This window comes from Xiphophorus couchianus, chromosome 22 (assembly GCF_001444195.1).
Source record: "Xiphophorus couchianus chromosome 22, X_couchianus-1.0, whole genome shotgun sequence".
Lineage (NCBI taxonomy): Eukaryota > Metazoa > Chordata > Actinopteri > Cyprinodontiformes > Poeciliidae > Xiphophorus > Xiphophorus couchianus.
In genome coordinates, this window is record NC_040249.1 from 25350618 (window position 1) to 25371623 (window position 21006).

The 21006-nt window shown below is 44.1% G+C and overlaps 1 protein-coding gene across 2 annotated transcripts; it reads right to left on the bottom strand.

Annotated features, from left to right (window-relative positions):
- Window positions 1–2243: 2243 nt before the first annotated feature.
- On the bottom strand, window positions 2244–20239 carry opn4a (opsin 4a (melanopsin)). 2 transcript variants are annotated; one of them, XM_028007063.1, is made up of 11 exons: window positions 20048–20239; window positions 8862–9004; window positions 7209–7342; window positions 6585–6788; window positions 6074–6245; window positions 5823–5978; window positions 4620–4727; window positions 3244–3436; window positions 3009–3173; window positions 2657–2713; window positions 2244–2565 (listed from the first exon to the last, which is right to left on the bottom strand). In XM_028007063.1, the coding sequence occupies exons 2-11, from the start codon at window positions 8996–8998 to the stop codon at window positions 2401–2403; spliced, it is 1491 nt and encodes a 496-aa protein (XP_027862864.1). In that variant the 5' UTR covers window positions 8999–9004; window positions 20048–20239; the 3' UTR covers window positions 2244–2400. The 2 variants fall into 2 exon arrangements, with proteins under 2 accessions (XP_027862864.1, XP_027862863.1); XM_028007062.1 differs by lacking the exon at window positions 20048–20239 and adding an exon at window positions 15649–15929.
- Between the last annotated feature and the right edge of the window lie 767 nt (window positions 20240–21006).

Below are 21006 nucleotides of genomic sequence, written 5' to 3' on the forward strand. Positions count from 1 at the left end.
TTTATTTGCTGCTGCTGGCGTTCTGACTAAAACCAGGAAGATAGAGCACATAACACCAGTTTTAAAGACCCTCCACTGGCTCCCTGTAGCTCAAAGAATAGACTTTAAAATACTGTAGTTAGTTTATAAATCACTGAACAGCTTAGCACCACAATACATTAAAGATCTGCTGTTGTTGTATCAACCTTCCAGACCTCTCAGGTTCTGGTTCTGGTTCTGCTCTGCATCCCCAGAACCAGAACCAAACGAGGAGAAGCAGCTTTCAGCATCTATGCACCACAAATCTGGAACAAACTTCCAGAAAACTGTAAAACAGCTGAAACACTGACTTCTTTTAAATCTCCACTAAAAACCCACCTGGTTAGAATTGTATTCGAAATGTAATCAATTACAAATTTATTGATGGAACTTGACTTAATGCTGTGTTTTGATTATTGATTCTATATTGCTTTGTGATTCTGTGTTTGTAATGATGTAAAGCTCTTTGAAATGTCTTGCTGCTGAAATGTGCTATAAATAAAATTTGATTGATTGATTTTTCATTTATGCAAAGTCATCAGACCTTAAATATTCATTAATATTTCATTTAAATGAAAATCGTGAGTTTCCTGTTCTGATGTTTGTGAACTAACTGAACTTTATTTCCGGGTCGGGATCCATTGCTGTGCCGATCATCTCCATAGAAACGGAGACGCTCAGCCTTCAGCCAAACGATTCTTCTGCCAGCAGCTCTGCATCGATTACAGCCAGTTTATATCGACACCGATCAGACGAGTTCTGGAGAACCAGAATATTTTAGAACCGGTGATGAGATGAAAACCTGGATCTGATCCGAAGTATCCAGGAGAACCAGAACCAGACTGGAGACGTTCCTAGTCCTGATTCTTTTTTCTCAGATTAGAATCGGAGCTGCAGAGCATCACTGATATTTCTAGAACAGAACCAGACGGAGTGGCTGGGCTGGAGAACGGATCTTTATTTAGAAAAATAAACCGGGTCAATACGGGTCAGCATAAATACTCAGAACATTTACAGTTCCAGGATCACAAACATTAATATTTACTCCGCAGGATGGGGGAAATAAAGTGACAGAACCACTCAAAGGTTCTGGACTGAAGGTTCTGTTCTAGCAGCCAGGTGCAGTCGGAGGTTCTGGTCCAGTTTTACTGACCAAACAAAAACTGTCCAGAAAACAAAGAGCAGAACATTCCAGCTCCGCTGGACCGGAACATCCCGACCCAAACGGGGTCACATGGTGACATCATGTCGTCTGGAACCAATCAGCTTCAGGACATGGTTCTGTTCCGGTTCAGCTGGACCGACTTTGGGTTCCAGAACCAGAGAACATCTAAACATTCAGAACAATAAAAAGTGAAATAGAAGAAACATCCCATAAATACACAATAATAAACATGAACATCTGGTTTCCTCCCCTCAGGGGACAAACCATCAGAACCCGACTCTGGACCGGGTCTCTTTGGGGTCAACTAGGAGTGGTTCAGTCGGAACCAACCAATCAGAGCAGAGGACATCTGTACAGGTGTGCAGAAGTTTTCTGATCACATTGGCAGATAAATCTGATCAGAACCGTCCAGCTGGTTCTGCTCCCAGCTGGTTCTGCTCCCAGCTGGTTCTGCTCCCTCACCATCTCAGTTAAACCCGATCCGGATTCTGTCCCAACATGTTTCTGTCTGAATCTGGAATCAATTGTTTAAAGCTGAACTTGATTAATTTGGTCTGTTTTCAATGACAGCTCATCAGTGGTGGGCACCGCTAGCTAACAGGTTAGCTGTGCTAATGCTAATGCAGCAACCATTTATATTGTTCCACTAATGCTAAAATGCTAATCATAAACATGAGTTCAGCTAACGCTAATGTGCTAACACCAAAGTTTAGTTTCACTAACCAGAAACATTACTTCCTCTAATGCTAACAATGCTAATGCTAACTAGTCATGACTATTAGTTTCATTAATGCTAAAGTTCAATTACAATACAGTATCTAGTGGAAGCTAACATTAAAGCGCTAAACAAAACATTAGCTCAGCTACTGGTAGATTAGCAGATTAGCAGATTAGCGCCCACCACTGCAGTTTTAGTTTTATTACTTTCACATCACAAAAACCTTAAAAGCTGGAATCAGATCTTTGGTTAAAACAGATCCAACATGATCTTATTTTATGATTTTTTCCATTTTTACTGGAAACAAAATGACTGTCAGATATTATTTGGTTTAGTTTATTGTTTAGTTTAGTTTATTATTTAGTTTAGTTTTTCCCTCAGTCTTCATGAAGGTCGACAGATCTCTGTTGCATTAAAATAACTTTAAACTTGAATAATTTATAAACTCTGGTTTCATCTGCTTGGATCTGAGCCGGTCACATGACCGGTTGGCGGGGCTCTACCCTGGCCCCGCCCCCAGGACGCCGCTGGAGGCTTTGGGCCGGGACGTCCGCAACCCGGCCCGGCTGATGGACAGGAAGGGGCTGGTCTCAGAGGTGACGACGATGCTGGGGATCCGGCCGATCTGTCCCCTCATCAGGTGTCCCTCTGAGGCGTCCCCGCTCTGTCCAGGGAGGCAGGGACATAGAGGTCAGAGGTCAGCAGGAGGACAACATGGAGGAGACCGGAGGTAATGGATGGTCGTCTCCACTCACATTTGGGACGCTGCTGCGTTCACCGACTCCTCCCATGGACATGGTGTCAAACGACGTCTGGAGGACACAAAGAGACCAGATGTCAGCTGGGACAAACCAGAGACAGAGGACAGACGGTCTCTGAAGTCCAGACGGACAAACTGGAACATGTCCCAGTCAACCAGAGAGCCGGAACCAAGATCTGCAGGAGACGAGCGTCCTGTCAGGTCCAGGTTGGTGTCCTGAAGGACAACGTCCCTCCAGACGTCCCACAGCAGCAGACGGCGCCGTTACAGAGATCAGACGGCGCAAATCTGAAGTGAAGCCAGATCCAGATCCAGATCCAGATCCAGATCCAGATCAGGTGTTTTACCTTTTCAAAGATTCCTGAGTCGTGGTTCCTCAGCTTGGCCTTCAAGCTGGTCGACTGTTTTCTGCCTGGCGGCTCGGCGGTGTCTCTGCTGATGTCACAGGAAACCTGGCGACTCGCCGGCCGCGAGCCCAGACTGGACAGGTCGGCCTCCGTGTCCGTCAGACCCTGCAACGGGAACGCTAATGCTCAATGCTACTTCCTGTCCGCAGAGGAAACGCTGCAGTGTGGGTCTCACCGATTCGCTGTCAGAGACAGAGGAGAGGCGGGCCTTGGCGGCGCCGTGCCGGTATTGGCTGCTGATGTCGGAGCTCTGGCTGGTGACGGTGGAGCGGCGCGTCGACTGGAAGCTGCTGCTGGAGGAGCGAAGGTCGCGCTGGCGGACGCACAGCAGCGCGCCCAGACACGGGACGTACTTGGCCAGAGCCAGCCTGGAACCACAGAAGAAGAAACTCTGAGCCACTAACACCAGCAGGTCCGACCAGCGGGGGCGGCGCCAGATCCCCCTGATGGATCCGGGTCGTTAACCTGAGCGCTGTAAAAACTCATCCTGTGGAGTTTAATTCATGCGCTCCAGTTAGCAGCCATTAGGATGATTCAGGTTCATCCAGATTAACGTCCTGATCGATCCGATCAGCCGCCGCTTCACCGCTTTCATCTGGAGCCTCATCTGACCCACTTCCTGTTTATCCCCTCATTCTGACCCGCAGCATCAGACCCGGCGTCTGGAACGGGTCAGAATTCACACAAAATCAACTAAATTATTTAATAATTAAATCAACAAGGAGTGTGTTCTGCTTCACTGGCAGTTTTACAGATTTAACACATTTTTACAATGAAATAAATATAAAATAATTAAGATTCTTGTTGTAAAGAGAAATAAAATAAATAGAGAAAAAATAATTACAAATCAAACCAAGCTGCTGCTCAGGGAGGGGTGTACAAACTTTTTGTCTTTTGGGCCAAAATAGTCTAGTCAAAGTACTGGTGGGCCAAGAAAAAATCATTAAAATAATTTATTGACATTTTATGTATTAAAAATGTTTCAAATTATTTTAGGTTTAGTGAACAAATGTATTTACAATTATTAAACAAGATTTGGATCATTGGTTATATTTAGACATGATTAATAAGTAAAATAAAAGCTGATCTGGGTTCAGCAAAGTCGTTTTTCTAGTAAAACATTCTGGATAAACATTTTTCTATGTATTATAAAAACCTGGTTATAATCAGGTTAATAATTTCTGTTGTACTTTATATTTTCCATTGTAGGAAAATTATCTTGGTAATAATTTTACCCTGATTAAAAACAAAAAGTTTAATAAACAAATTTCTTGAACTACTTATGGGGGCCAGAACAAATCACTCAAAGGGCCCCAAACGGCCCCGAGCCACGCTTTGGACACCCCTGTCTTAGGGCCTCCGGGCCAGCAGGGGGCCACCAAGAGCGCTGTAGCTTTAAAAAACAACTTGTGTTTAAAGGAAAATGTCTAAGAATTTAAAATGGATCAGAGTTTCAAATGTAAATTTATTGGAGTGATAATTATGCTAACCCAGCTAATCGCTAAATGCTAACGGTGTGTGGCGCCGCCCTGCTGGCCCAACGGGTCTCACCTGTACTTTGGGTGTGTGATGGCGTAGATGATGGGGTTGTGGATGGCGGAGGCCTTGGCGATGACGGCGGGGACGGAGTTCATGTAGGGGGTCAACATGTCCGCGTACCTGAAATAGAGCCAATCAGAACGCCTCGTTAAGCCCTGAGCTGTGTCTGTCAGGCACCAATCAGAACGCCTCGTTAAGCCCTCAGCTGTGTCTGTCAGGCACCAACCTGACAAACCCACGGTTTGGTTAATGGTTGGTTTCAATAAGAGAGCGCCCCCAGCTGGTTAAAAGAGGAAGATTTTACTTGATCTAAGTTTTTCTCCCAGTAATAAACTCATTTCTGGTGAAAGTTTGATCTTTTGTAGTAAAAGATGCATCTGCAGCTAAAATCCTCCTGACATCACGTGAGAAGCTCATGATGGACTGAACAGCGCAAAGCCGATCTGGTGATGAATTATTGATTAATGACTGGATAGAAAATGTGATGAACTGGAGATTCTTCCAGAATGTGAAGCAGCTGAAGCTAAAGCTGAACTGGGAGTTCTGGTGGAACAAATTTAAACACCAAGAAGATTTTTTTTTTCATCTTAAATGTAAAATGTTTATATTTACTTTTCTGTTTCTCTTTTATTAAATTAATCTGATAGTTTCAGTCCTGGTGTCTATAGATGCTTCATGTCCAGATTGGGTCAAATCAAAACCCAAACAAACCTGGTTAACCTTCATCTTCTTCTTCTACTGGGACTCATTTTTCTCAGAGTCTGAGCCAAATGAAGGAGACAGTATTAGACTGTACCTCTGCTGTTAGCGTTAGCTGTTAGCATTAGCTTAATGTTTAATGTCTCCCCGTCACGAAGCCATTATCAGGAGGAAACCTCAGACCGGGTCACAGAGTAACAATACTGATGGCTTTTATTAAATGTAATGTGTCACCAGAGGATCATGACAGGGTGCCGGTTTGTTAAGTCTCTAATTTGCTATAGAAATATTTACTTTCTTACCTGAAAACTGACCAGAAGATTTTACTATCACTGCTTTGGCCTTAGATAGAAACTGTATAAACCAACTTCACTTTTCCTTCAGCTTGATTTGTTTCAGATGTTTCTTAAAATGATCATAAATATGATGATTAATTAAAATATACAGCTATTCCTCCACAGAGCTGTGTGTGTGTGTGTGTGTGTGTGTGTGTGTCCGTGTGTGTGTGTGTCCTACCCTGCGAAGGCAGTGAGGGCGACGGCGGAGTACGGCGACCAGGACACGACGTAGAGGAGGATGACGATCAGAGCGATCTTCGCCATCTTCCACTCGTTCTGCAGGCGATGGAAACTCTTCACCGCGTCCCGAGAACTGCTGAGCTTCCCCACCGCCCTGCACACACACACACACCCACACACACACACACACACACACAGTGGGTTCCTGGGCCTCCGAACCCAAAGCACCTGAACAGAACCGGGACCTACCGGTTGGTGGAGCGGATGGCTCTGAAGATGAAGACGTAGCAGTAGATGATGATGAAGAGCGGCAGGAAGAAGACGAAGATGAAGAGCAGCATGGTGTAGGCCCGCACCGAGGGGGTAAAGGTCATGTAGTCCCAGGTACAGGAAGTGAGGAGACCTTCAGGTACGTAGGCACCTGGTGAGGGAGAGAGAGAGTCAGGTCTGATTTTCTGCTCAACCAGCATTTTAGGATCATTTTGTTTCCAGAGTTTTCATCATTTTATTTGCCGTTTGTTTTTGTTTTCTTTATTTTAGATATTTAAAATGTCTTCCATTTTATACGAGAATTAAAAGTTCATTAGAATATGAACTTTATTCATCTTTATTATTTTGTCATTATTATCATATTGCTGCAAAAAGGTCTAAAAACAATATTAACATTTATCACAAAAACTGTCTAGTGACAGTCATCATGACGATGATGTCATCATGACGATGACGTCATCGTCATGATGACATCATCGTGCGTTCTCACTCCAGCCGAAGAACGGCGGCAGGCTCCAGCCCAGCGAATACGCCCACACCGCCAGCAGGATGAGGAGCGCCCGTTTCCGTGACAACACGCCGATGGAGGTCAGAGGGCGCGTGATGACGAAGTAACGGTCAATGGCGATCACCATCAGCGTGATCATGGAGCAGATCCCAAAGAGGGCGCCGCAGAAGGCGTAGAGCTCGCAGCCTGCAGAGGAGAATGACGGATCAGTCGGTTCTGGTTCTGGTTCGAAAACAGAATCACAGCCAGTCTGGACAAACAGAACCAAACACTGGACTCGGTGAGGCTGATGGACAAGAAACAGGAAGAGATGATCTGAACCCAGCAGAAACCAGTCCGGAACCAGTCAGAGGAACGGTTCCAGTTTGCCGCCCCCTGGTGTTCAGCCTCTGTAACTGCTCTCTAACCGACGCCATGTTCAGCTGTCAGCTCTGTAACCATGGCGACCAAATGACAAATATCTGGCAGCAAATTTACTCTGAAAATCCAGAAACTGCTAAAATATTTTTAAATTACTGAAAAATGATCCAGAGTCATTTATGAGACAGAAACTCCTCCGCTCTGTAGCGCCCCCTGCTGCTGGCTCCAGCTGGTTACCATGGTTACCTTTCTCTCCAAAGATCCACCTCTTGTTGATGCTGGTGGTGAAGAAGACGGGCGACTGGGTGAGGCACATCAGCAGGTCGGTGACGGCCAGGTTGATGATGAACATGTTGGCCGGCGTCCGCAGGCTGCGGCTCCTGCAGGAAACACAATAAATACTAAAAACAACTAAATAAAGCAGCAATAAATAACACATAAAGCAGAAATATATTAAAAACAAACACAAAACAAAAATTTACTAAAGTAAATAAAGTTATACAATTAAAACAAATTAAAATACAAATACATAAAATTAAAAACAAATACATAAATAAATGAGAAATTAAATAAAAACTTCTCTTGCATCATGTTAATGCACATTTATGCCAGCAGGCGGCGCCTCTGTGCTGTGAGGGAAACCTTTACTGATTTAAAACGTTTTGAAAATATTTCATGTTTCATTTGATTTGAATAATTTGGTTTTTAACCGTTTATTTTGAATGAATCGTTCTCAGTCAATCATCTGAAATTCTTCTTCTTTTCAGCAGATTTTAATGTTTTGACCAAATCTGGCCCAGAAATCCTTAAATGTTTATCATTTCAAGAAATAGATGAAAATGTTTAAGTTAAAACCAAATACAGAGGTTTGATGTTAAACTGAGAAAACTACAAAAATGATTGAACAAAATAAATATACATTTTTATTTTTAAGATCAAAAGTTGATATTTTTCTCTTAAGTTATTTTTTCATCAGATTTTTTCCCAGGTATGCTGTAACATTTTTGGTGTTGATTTAACCCCGTAGATCCAGGTTAAATTCAGGATTTCTGCCAAATCAGTTTTAAAAGTTTATCTGCAAAAATAAAATATTTTCTACAAGAAGAAAAAATGACACAAATCAAACCTTCAGTGATACCCGATCAATAACAGCAGATCTGATCAATTTTTATATTTACATGAATTTATTTTAACTCTTTTCATAATTTTTTAACTTTAAAAATGTAAATGTAACAGAATTAATGTGAATATTTCAGGTTTTCAGATTGTTTCTGGGTTCCTGTTTTAATTTCAGGATGAACTCAGTTTGTGGTTCTGATGGAAGGATTCTGGGTCAGAACCATCAGAACCATCAGAATTAAATCTGGTGGTTTCCCTCTAAATAAACGTCGGATCGATGAAGCGGACGTCAGAAACCGGGCCAGACTTCCAGGGAGGACGGATGGTTAATTCGTCATGGAAACGTGCCGATCGAATCGCTCCTTAACAAAAACAAAGATGTTCGCTGAGCAGTGATGGATGGGCCGGGTCGATAAACAGAACAACACCTGTTCACCAACACATCTCTGATATCTGGGCTTTTCCTTGAGGAAATCAGATCTTTAGGTATTTTCTGTTATAAAACAAAAATTACTCCTTTTAATTCTCACAGTTCAATTCCTTCAGATCTAAGATCTTTTCTGTTTTAGTGAACAGAATCCTCCAAATTTAGTCTAAATTAAATAATAAAATATTTAGCTTACTGTTTTGCTTTGTAATTATTAAACTATTACTTTATTAAACCAAGCAGCCGATCACAAACATTTAAATTAAAATGTAACAACGTTTAGAGGTCCTTTCATTAACCACTGGTCAGAAACCGTTCTGACCATATTTGGTCGCAGGAAGTGTTCTCTCTACCTGCTGAAGGCGTAGATCACCAGGAAGTTCCCGAGCACGCCGGTGACGCCGATGGCCAGGATGACGGAGCCGATGGTGTAGTGGGCGTGGTCAGGGACGTCCACAGTGGGGAACGGCTGGGGGGGCGGGGCCGCCATCGCCACCTGGAGGACAAACAGAGTTACAGCTAGCTGAGGCTACATGGCCACCTGGTGGATAAACAGAGTTACAGCTAGCTGAGGCTACATCGCCACCTGGAGGACAAACAGAGTTACAGCTAGCTGAGGCTACATGGCCACCTGGTGGATAAACAGAGTTACAGCTAGCTGAGGCTACATGGCCACCTGGTGGACAAACAGAGTTACAGCTAGCTGAGGCTACATCGCCACCTGGAGGACAAACAGAGTTACAGCTAGCTGAGGCTACATGGCCACCTGGTGGATAAACAGAGTTACAGCAAGCTGAGGCTACATCGCCACTTGGAGGACAAACAGAGTTACAGCTAGCTGAGGCTACATGGCCACCTGGTGGATAAACAGAGTTACAGCTAGCTGAGGCTACATTGCCACCTGGAGGACAAACAGAGTTACAGCTAGCTGAGGCTACATCGCCACTTGGAGGACAAACAGAGTTACAGCTAGCTGAGGCTACATCGCCACTTGGAGGACAAACAGAGTTACAGCTAGCTGAGGCTACATCGCCACTTGGAGGACAAACAGAGTTACAGCTAGCTGAGGCTACATCGCCACCTGGAGGACAAACAGAGTTACAGCTAGCTGAGGCTACATCGCCACCTGGTGGATAAACAGAGATACAGTTAGCTGAGGCTACATGGCCACCTGGTGGATAAACAGAGTTACAGCTAGCTGAGGCTACATGGCCACCTGGTGGATAAACAGAGTTACAGCTAGCTGAGGCTACATCGCCACCTGGAGGACAAACAGAGTTACAGCTAGCTGAGGCTACATGGCCACCTGGTGGATAAACAGAGTTACAGCTAGCTGAGGCTACATGGCCACCTGGTGGACAAACAGAGTTACAGCTAGCTGAGGCTACATCGCCACCTGGAGGACAAACAGAGTTACAGCTAGCTGAGGCTACATTGCCACCTGGAGGACAAACAGAATTACAGCTAGCTGAGGCTACATCGCCACCTGGAGGACAAACAGAGTTACAGCTAGCTGAGGCTACATCGCCACTTGGAGGACAAACAGAGTTACAGCTAGCTGAGGCTACATCGCCACTTGGAGGACAAACAGAGTTACAGCTAGCTGAGGCTACATTGCCACCTGGAGGACAAACAGAGTTACAGCTAGCTGAGGCTACATCGCCACTTGGAGGACAAACAGAGTTACAGCTAGCTGAGGCTACATCGCCACTTGGAGGACAAACAGAGTTACAGCTAGCTGAGGCTACATCGCCACCTGGAGGACAAACAGAGTTACAGCTAGCTGAGGCTACATCGCCACCTGGTGGATAAACAGAGTTACAGCTAGCTGAGGCTACATGGCCACCTGGTGGATAAACAGAGTTACAGCTAGCTGAGGCTACATCGCCACCTGGAGGACAAACAGAGTTACAGCTAGCTGAGGCTACATGGCCACCTGGTGGATAAACAGAGTTACAGCTAGCTGAGGCTACATGGCCACCTGGTGGATAAACAGAGTTACAGCTAGCTGAGGCTACATCGCCACCTGGTGGACAAACAGAGTTACAGCTAGCTGAGGCTACATCGCCACCTGGTGGACAAACAGAGTTACAGCTAGCTGAGGCTACATGGCCACCTGGAGGACAAACAGAGTTACAGCTAGCTGAGGCTACATCGCCACCTGGTGGACAAACAGAGTTACAGCTAGCTGAGGCTACATGGCCACCTGGAGGACAAACAGAGTTACAGCTAGCTGAGGCTACATCGCCACCTGGTGGACAAACAGAGTTACAGCTAGCTGAGGCTACATCGCCACCTGGAGGACAAACAGAGTTACAGCTAGCTGAGGCTACATGGCCACCTGGTGGATAAACAGAGTTACAGCTAGCTGAGGCTACATCGCCACCTGGTGGATAAACAGAGTTACAGCTAGCTGAGGCTACATCGCCACTTGGAGGACAAACAGAGTTACAGCTAGCTGAGGCTACATGGCCACCTGGTGGATAAACAGAGTTACAGCTAGCTGAGGCTACATCGCCACCTGGAGGACAAACAGAGTTACAGCTAGCTGAGGCTACATCGCCACTTGGAGGACAAACAGAGTTACAGCTAGCTGAGGCTACATCGCCACTTGGAGGACAAACAGAGTTACAGCTAGCTGAGGCTACATCGCCACCTGGAGGACAAACAGAGTTACAGCTAGCTGAGGCTACATCGCCACCTGGTGGATAAACAGAGTTACAGCTAGCTGAGGCTACATCGCCACCTGGTGGATAAACAGAGTTACAGCTAGCTGAGGCTACATCGCCACTTGGAGGACAAACAGAGTTACAGCTAGCTGAGGCTACATGGCCACCTGGTGGATAAACAGAGTTACAGCTAGCTGAGGCTACATTGCCACCTGGAGGACAAACAGAGTTACAGCTAGCTGAGGCTACATGGCCACCTGGTGGACAAACAGAGTTACAGCTAGCTGAGGCTACATCGCCACCTGGAGGACAAACAGAGTTACAGCTAGCTGAGGCTACATCGCCACCTGGTGGACAAACAGAGTTACAGCTAGCTGAGGCTACATCGCCACCTGGTGGATAAACAGAGTTACAGCTAGCTGAGGCTACATCGCCACTTGGAGGACAAACAGAGTTACAGCTAGCTGAGGCTACATCGCCACTTGGAGGACAAACAGAGTTACAGCTAGCTGAGGCTACATCGCCACCTGGTGGATAAACAGAGTTACAGCTAGCTGAGGCTACATCGCCACTTGGAGGACAAACAGAGTTACAGCTAGCTGAGGCTACATCGCCACTTGGAGGACAAACAGAGTTACAGCTAGCTGAGGCTACATCGCCACCTGGTGGATAAACAGCGTTGCATCTAGCTTCATCTAGCTGAAACCTTCAGGTAAAAGGCTGTCAGTGGAAGTTTTGGGTCTGATCGTTCCTCTGAGGAATCTGCTGGGAGATCAATTTTTCCTTCTGATTTGCAGACGGTTCTGTTTCCCTCTGATGTCTGATGACCTCATCAGGAGCTGATTGACCTTCAGCAGTCGGAGTTAATTACTGATGGATCAGCTCTGCGCTCTGCTGCTCATGTCTGCCCCACCAGACCCGCCCTCGTTAACCGACCGCCATCTTTCATCCGATCCGCCGGGTCAGACCTCTGAGGGGGAGGTCAGAAGTTTACATACTTCTCTGCTTCTCAAAACAATCCAGAAAACATTGATAAGCTGATCAACTGATGAAGGACGTCCTCCTCATCCTCTGCGCTGCAGTCGGCCCGCCAACCGGTCAGACGTCAGATTTACACACTGACCCTGAATGCATCGCAGTAACCTTGGTATCCTAGCAACCAGTGGCGAGGCTCAACATGCGGCGACAGCATCGTCTTCCTCATCATCATCTTCCTCCTGTCCAGCTGTTGCCCTGCTGCTTCATCCAGATGTTTTCTGTCAGGTTCATTTCGTCCTTTTGACGTCATCAGGTGAGAAACTGAACGTCTCTCAGGATTCGGACATTTAAAACGCTTCATTTCTGCTAAATCTACCGACTGAGGAATAAAACGACCAAATCAGACGAAACTTTCTGTCCCATCGGCAGAAAAGTTTCTAAACCACAAAACATTCCAGCAATAAATCATAAACTAAGGATTATATTTAAAGTAATTATGTTGTTTGTTAGGAGATGGAAGTTTTTTCAGTTATGAAAAGAAAAACATCCAGTTTATTTCTTTTGGGCTGAAATGAAATGAATTCAGAACATCGAACCGTTTCCCAGGACAGGGTTTGGGTCGCATGTGATCCGGGTTCTCTAACGATTCACAGCAGAAATTATTCAATAAATGGTTTTAATAATTAAACAGAAAGTAAAAAAACATGGCTGAGGAAAGACACCGAGTGTGTTTCTAAATGTTCATGCAGACTGAACTGTTACCGTAGCAACCGGTTAGAGTCTCTGTTGCTATGACAACAGAACCTCGGCCGTAAACCACAGCTGAACTTTGACCTGAACTCTGACCCCATAGCTGCTCTTCCAGTGATCCCTCTGAGGGCAGTGAGGATCAGTGAGGGGTCAAAGGTCAGCAGCAGCAGGTCTGTCCTCCGAATCACAGCAGAAAAACTCCAGATTACCTCCTGATGCTGGGGTCAAAGGTCGTCAGGTTTTTGTGAAAACATTTGCTGAGCCAAAACTAAAAAGTTTTTAATGTTTGTTTTGTTCTAAATTTGGATTTAAATCTGGTCTAATCTGAGAGGTTAGATTAGGATTAGAGTCGGTTTTCATTTAGAAGAAGAAGAAGAATTACTTTATTCATCCCAGCAGGGAAATTATTTCGCAGTTACAGCAAGAATTTTTTATACACAGATTAACACACGACGGGAGCTGCGTCTGCAGGCAGCCAGCTGAGCCGGCGCCATTTTTGAAGGAGGACATGCAGCAAAGGTCGTTGGGACCGGGAGTCGAACCCGCGACGTCCGTGGGTTCGACTCGGTCTAAGGCCTCCAAATGTGGGGCGTGCTAACCCCCTGTGCCACCACAGCACACCCAAATACTTTCAGTTTTAAATAATAAATTACATTATTGTCAATAATCAGATCGTTTGGTTCTGTTTGGGTCAAACATCCCGCTCCGATCCGGTTCTGTTCTGGATGTTCCCGTCTCAGCGGGTCGAGCCCTCTCCTGTCTTTGCACAGAGGTTTCCTAATCCGTCCTGACTGCTGGACAGAAGGTCAAAGGTCAGCGAGACGCAGAGCGACACAACAGCCGGAACGCTGGAGAGACAGAGGAGCTCGTTCTGCAGGGAGAACCACGTTTTCCCACTGTTTCAGACGTTTTCCGACACTTTCAGACGTTTTCTGACACTTTCAGACGTTTTCCGACACTTTCAGACATTTTCCCACAGTTTCAGACGTTTTCCCACACTTTCAGACGTTTTCCCACACTTTCAGACGTTTTCTGATGTTTTTAAATGTTCTTAAACATTTTTCAGATGTTTTCCTCCGACTGGAGTCAGGATTGGACAAAGTGACTGAATGAAGCTGCCGCTCTGGTTCTGAATCATCGCTGCAGACCTTGGAGCTGAATTCCTCCCGACTCGTCTGATTGTTGCATCGTTTCCTCTGAGGCTCTCACCAGAACCGCTCTGGACTGGCTGGTTCCGGAGGTTCTGCTCACCGGAACAGCAACATGGGAAAAGTTTTACACATCTGAACAGGTTCTGGGCTTCATGGGCAGCTGCCCAGGGCACCATCAGAAAGGGGCGCCAAACATTAGAATCTAACATTATTTGAACAGGTTAGCTAGCGCTAGAACACCTTAGCTAGCACTAGCTAACTTGCTGAGCGAACATTTTACCGTCCGACATTTTGAATCAGATCTTTGGGGAGAAGATTTGATTTAAAACGATTCCTGATTCGATCGGTGAGCAGAGGATCCTCAGGATCCGGTCTGAACGACAAACAGAAACACTGAAGTGTTTTCTCCACCATCTTGCTACATCCTCCATTTTGTTTTCACAGAGAGAGCGCCACCTGCCTGCAGATGATAAGTTTGGAGTTATTTAGTTAAGAATCATAAAGACGTCAGAATTCCTCACCAAGTCGGACAAACGGTTATAAAAACCTGGAAACAGGAAGTCGACCAGTTGAAGGAAAATATCAATATTTTTGTAAAACATGGCAACAAACTGCTGACCAATCAGAACACGCCTCTCTGTACAGGAGGAGGTTCTACAGAGTTCTGGACCCAGACTGGAAGCAGATGCAAAATGAAAATCAACATGTTTGCTTTAACTAGGACCTCGGCAGCTGATCAGAGGGTTCTAATCTTCCTGTTTCCACGGAGGCCTCCCGGTCCGGTCCAGCAGCTGATCCGGCGGGTCAACGTGCCGCTCAGACTGCAGGAATGTGAGCGACGGCGAGGAGCTCAAACGGCTCCATAGATGGAGGACCACCAGGTCCAACGGGTCGGAACCGCCTACTCCTCTTCTCTGGGTCAGCAGCCATGATGGCGCCTCCTACTGGCACAACGCTGGAGGGTCAGCCTCAATCACGCTGTTTGACGGATGTTTTATTACAGATAAAGTCCAGTTCTGAACGTTTAACTGGTTCAACTGGTGAGGAAGAAAAGAAAAGCCCAGATCCTTCACGCCTCGCTGCTGCTGACACAGCGACCCTGAAATAAGCTGCAGCCATGAAGGAATGTGGGCAGAACCAGAACCAGAACCAGAACCCGGCCACCGGATTATTAAAGCAGCTCTGATGTGAACAACTGGAGCTGCATCAAATATCAGCAGATCATCAAATTATTACAGGCGGCCATTTTAGAAACGAGTCCAGGCTTTAAGGTCTAAACGGCCTAAACAAAACATGTTCATTACATTTAGCAGGATAATTTAGAACAAATCCGTTTTTTAAAATAAATTTACGAGGTTAGAGGAGAAGCACTTCTCTCAATATGTAAAACAATAAAAAAGTGTGGGTAATGTCCAGCTGTCCGCCATGTTTAACAAACAAACATCCAGTTTAACGCGACAGTAGTTATATTGAGTAACGTGACGTCAGAAACGCGGCTAGCACAGACTAGCATTCAGCGTTAGCTTATGCTAACTGACAAATAATGTTCATGGCGAACAACAAAAACAGTCAACAGATCATTATGAACTTACATCATCCGCAGATCAGTGAAGAACAGAAGCTGCTCCTTCAGTCCAGGTCCTGGTTAATCCGGCCATGTTGATACTTCTCACATTAATCCTTCCTGAACTACAACTTTCTTTTTCTACATCGCAAATGTCTCTGCTTGAAATGAAGCGACGCGGCTCTACTCTGGTAACTGGGAGAAAATAACTGGACTTTGATTACAGCCGATAATCTTTTCCTTCTCCAGCCGCCATTGCGGCGTCAGGAAGGAAGTGGGCGGAGCTCCACCTGGTTGCCAGGTGAGGAGCTGGATTGGCTCGGGGTTGCTAGGTAACAAATTGCGACTAAATAGTTTTGAGATTTTTGAAACAAGTTGTTTTCCAGATGCCAGCAGAATATTTATTGATTCCATTTTATTTATTCAAAAAACGGCTGAGTGTTTTTTGTTAATAACTCTGAAGGAACTCCAGACCAGCAGGTGGCGCTGACCAGCAGGAGCTCTCCTGTCCCGGTCCAGAGCAGAGGCTCTGCAGAGTTCTGGTCCAGATAAATCGCTCTGCTCTGCCTGTGGATTGTAATGTTCGCTAATGGTGCTAACAGTTAATTTGCTAATAATGGAACTAGTTTTTCGCTTAGCACTTTTTATAACTTTATATGCATTTAGCGCACTTATCTTCCTCTAAGTTAATTTTTCAGCATAAATTCTAAAGCACCAATTTATTCTGTTGATGATGTGGAAAAATTACAGTAAAGTCACACCTGCTAGTTGTATTGCTACATGTTTATTCTAAGTTCTTGTATGTTCCCACCAAGTTAAAACTGTTTGGGTTACATGTACCAGGTTGGACGTTGTTTTTCCAGCTGCATGGGAACCAAACTGTTTCACAGGCTTTGGATCTTTTATCCCTTGGTATAAAACTCATGTGTTTCTCTGCCTGGCAGCTTTTCATCCAGACCTGCTTCATTACTGATTGTCCTACAAGCTCTCTGGTTATTCAATATATGAATCAACCTGATTGACAGATTTCACCTGAACAGTGATTGGAAATAGATTTTGTCCGTGACAGTTGATCAGAAAGTTTTCAGTTGAATAAAGTTTGACATCTGTGTTTAATTACTCTTCAAGTAGTTAGAGGTTTATACTGATGATCTTATTTTGAAATGTGTTTACACAGCAGTTCCATTTCCTCTCTTCACATTCTCTTTGTGAAACTTGGTGGTTAAATTTAGCGCTTTAGCATTAGCTTCCACTAAATACCATGTTGCTGTAGCACTTTAACGTCAGCAGAAGTAATGTTTGTGACTAGCGCATTAGCACAGCTAACTTTTTAGCTAGTGGTGAGAACCAGTGACATTGATTTTTTTATTTTATTTTTTTCCTTTTTTTTTTCTCCGAAGAGTTTTTGCGGCGCTAGCGGCTCGTATTTTTTGTACAGTAGGCCGACAGGAAGGAGGGTGAGGAGAGGGGGGAAGACATGCGGTAAAGGTCGTCAGGACCAGGAGTCAAACCCGCGACGTCCGTGTCGAGGACTAAGGCCTCCAAACGTGGGGCGTGCTAACCCGCTGCGCCACCACAGCACACCCCGAACCAGTGACATTGTTTATATGAAATATAGCCAAACAAGAAGAACCATGTTGTTCTGCAGGTCAGGGGTCACCGTGGTGACGTGTCTACAGTTAAATCTAATCTGTCACAATCAGTGGAGGCTATTGCAGAAATGGCGCCCCTCTTCCTGCCGCCCTGAGGCAATCACCCTGACCTCAGGTACTCACCAGGACTCACTCCACTGCTGCACAATTCAGAAACAGATATGTTTCTGAAACAGAAACATTCAGAAACAACAGAGATAAGATATGTTTTATTTTTTATTTCCCAGACGCCCTGTCTAATACCGCCCTGGGCAGCTGCCCATTTAGCCCTCATCAGGAAATTCAGGACCTGAATCAGCACCGATGTTCTGTTATGAGTCGTGACCAAAAGACAGGCTGAATATGTATCCTTTTAAACAGAATTATTGATAAAGTTCACATTCAGACCCGATGGTCCAAATAACCAGAACAGAACCAGAACCAGCAGCCAGTCAGTGGAAAGTTGGCAGGAAGCAGCAGCACCAATCACTGAGCTTCAGCGACGCATCGACTGATGTTCTGAGAACAAACGTCAATAAGAGAGCAGCGGCTGGAGAGGGCAGCCTGAACCCGGAGTTCTGCAGGTTCTGCAGGTTCTGGAGCAACAAGGTGGACCCAAACCGGACCCACTGAGCAACAGGAGGAAACCCACAGAGACAGAGAACCTGAGCACCAAAAGCTCTGAATATGGGTGATCAGCTCAATGAGCTGGTCCGGTTCTACTGGTCTGGATCTACTGGTCTGGATCTACTGGTCTGGATCTACTGGTCTGGATCTACTGGTCTGGATCTAGTGGCCCAGTTCTACTGGTCTGGATCTACTGGTCTGGATCTACTGGTCTGGATCTACTGGTCTGGATCTAGTGGTCCAGTTCTACTGGTCTGGATCTACTGGTCTGGATCTACTGGCCCAGTTCTACTGGTCTGGATCTACTGGTCTGGATCTACTGGCCCAGTTCTACTGGTCCGGTTCTACTGGTGCGGTTCTACTGGTCTGGATCTACTGGTCCAGTTCTACTGGTCCAGTTCAGTAGATTAAAGTTCTAATCCAGGTGATAGAAAGAAGTTGTACCATCGTTAACTATGTTAATGATTCTGTTGCCTTCACCTTGTGTCTCAATTTAAAACAAAAATAAACTTGAAAAAAATAAAGAAAGAAGAAACAAAACAGCTGAACCTCCTGATCTCCCTGCCTTGAATAATCAATCAATCAACCAATCAATGATCAGGATATTAAAGGAACATTTCTTCATTTAAATAAATTCAATCTGATCTTCAGTTCCTGATCGCTGATGTCAGAATCAATCAAATCATTTCATCTGATCAAAACCTGCAGCCTGATATGATCTAAACATGATCTAAACATGATCTAAAGTTGATCTAAACATGATCTAAACATGATCTAAAGATGATCTAAACATGATCTAAACATGATCTAAAAGTGATCTAAACATGATCTAAAAATGATCTAAATGTGATGTAAAGATGATCTAAACATGATCTAAACATGATCTAAAGATGATCTAAAAATGATCTAAACATGATCTAAACATGATCTAAAGATGATCTAAACATGATGTAAACATGATGTAAACATGATCTAAACATGATCTAAACATGATCTAAAGATGATCTAAACATGATCTAAACATGATCTAAAAGTGATCTAAACATGATCTAAAAATGATCTAAATGTGATGTAAAGATGATCTAAACATGATCTAAACGTGATGTAAAGATGATCTAAACATGATCTAAAGATGATCTAAACATGATCTAAACATGATCTAAAAGTGATCTAAACATGATCTAAAAATGATCTAAATGTGATGTAAAGATGATCTAAACATGATCTAAACGTGATGTAAAGATGATCTAAACATGATCTAAAGTTGATCTAAACATGATCTAAACATGATCTAAAGATGATCTAAACATGATCTAAACATGATCTAAAAGTGATCTAAACATGATCTAAAAATGATCTAAATGTGATGTAAAGATGATCTAAACATGATCTAAACGTGATGTAAAGATGATCTAAACATGATCTAAAGATGATCTAAACATGATCTAAACATGATCTAAAAGTGATCTAAACATGATCTAAAAATGATCTAAATGTGATGTAAAGATGATCTAAACATGATCTAAAAGTGATCTAAAGATGATCTAAACATGATCTAAAAATGATCTAAACATGATCTAAACGTGATGTAAAGATGATCTAAACATGATCTAAACATGATCTAAAGATGATCTAAACGTGATGTAAACATGATCTAAAAGTGATCTAAACATGATCTAAACATGATCTAAACGTGATGTAAAGATGATCTAAACATGATCTAAAAGTGATCTAAACATGATCTAAACATGATCTAAACGTGATGTAAACATGATCTAAACATGATCTAAACGTGATGTAAAGATGATCTAAACATGATCTAAAAGTGATCTAAACATGATCTAAACATGATCTAAACGTGATCTAAACATGATCTAAAAATGATCTAAACATGATCTAAACATGATCTAAACGTGATCTAAACATGATCTAAACATGATCTAAAGATGATCTAAACATGATCTAAACATGATCTAAAAATGATCTAAAAGTGATCTAAAAATGATCTAAACGTGATCTAAAAATGATCTAAACGTGATCTAAAAATGATCTAAAAATGATCTAAACATGATGTAAACATGATCTAAACATGATCTAAACATGATCTAATCCTGTTCCATCATCTTGCCTCCTCTCTCCTCCCCTCTGATCCCAGTGAACTTTGCTCACCGTGGGTCCGGCCGCTCCGTGGAGGTGCAGATCCTGGATCCGCTGAGCCGAGCCGGGCTCGCTCCACGCGGGAACCGTGGACAGCGCCAGAGTGTCCGGAGCGCGCGGCAGAGCGCCTCGTGGGGTCCGCAGGAGGAGCTGGAGCCGCGGGAGGCCAGCAGCGGCGGAGGAGGAAGAGGAAGAGGAGGAGGAGGAGGAGGAGGAGGAGGACTGCTATCCACCTCTCTCTCTCTCTCTCTCTCTCTGGAGCCCCGCCCCTTTCCCCCTAGCCCCACCCCTCCGCGCTCTAACCTGGACAACAGGTGAGAAAGGTGAACCAATCAACCAATCTCTGGTTAAATCTGTTTACAGTTTTATCAAAAGTATAATAATCCATCCATCCATTTTCTAACACCTTGTCCCTGGTGGGGTCAGGAGGTCAGGAGGTCAGGAGGAGCTGCTGCCTCTCCAGCTAACGTTCCGGGCGAGCAGCAGGGTCACCTGGACGGTCAGTATAATAATCATTTCTGTTACAACTAAAAAAAAAAACAGAAAAAATGATCATCAGTATCTGGGAATGAAATCATGTTTACAGTATTTTTGGTTTTAGAGCCAGGATGTCAGACGGAGGTTTGCTGATCATATTTTAATAAAAACTGTTTTCCTCTGAACCCAGAAAAACAGTTTGGGCTCTGGAGAACCACAAGGCTCAGAGTTAGGCCTCCTTTCATTCTTCACTTTATTACATTTCCTTTGTCTGGAAACAACTCAGTGTTTACGATCTCAACCAGAGGAAAAGCAATAATCAATATCAGGAACTGATCATACAGTATTTATCAACCAGTTGCTCCAATATTAGAGAGAATAACAATAATGTGACAGAATCAGCAGGAAGACGATCTCTGGATCATTTATGGGGAAAATTTAAGGACAAAACAAGTAATTAGTGAACATTTAGAGGAATTTATTTTTAGATCTAA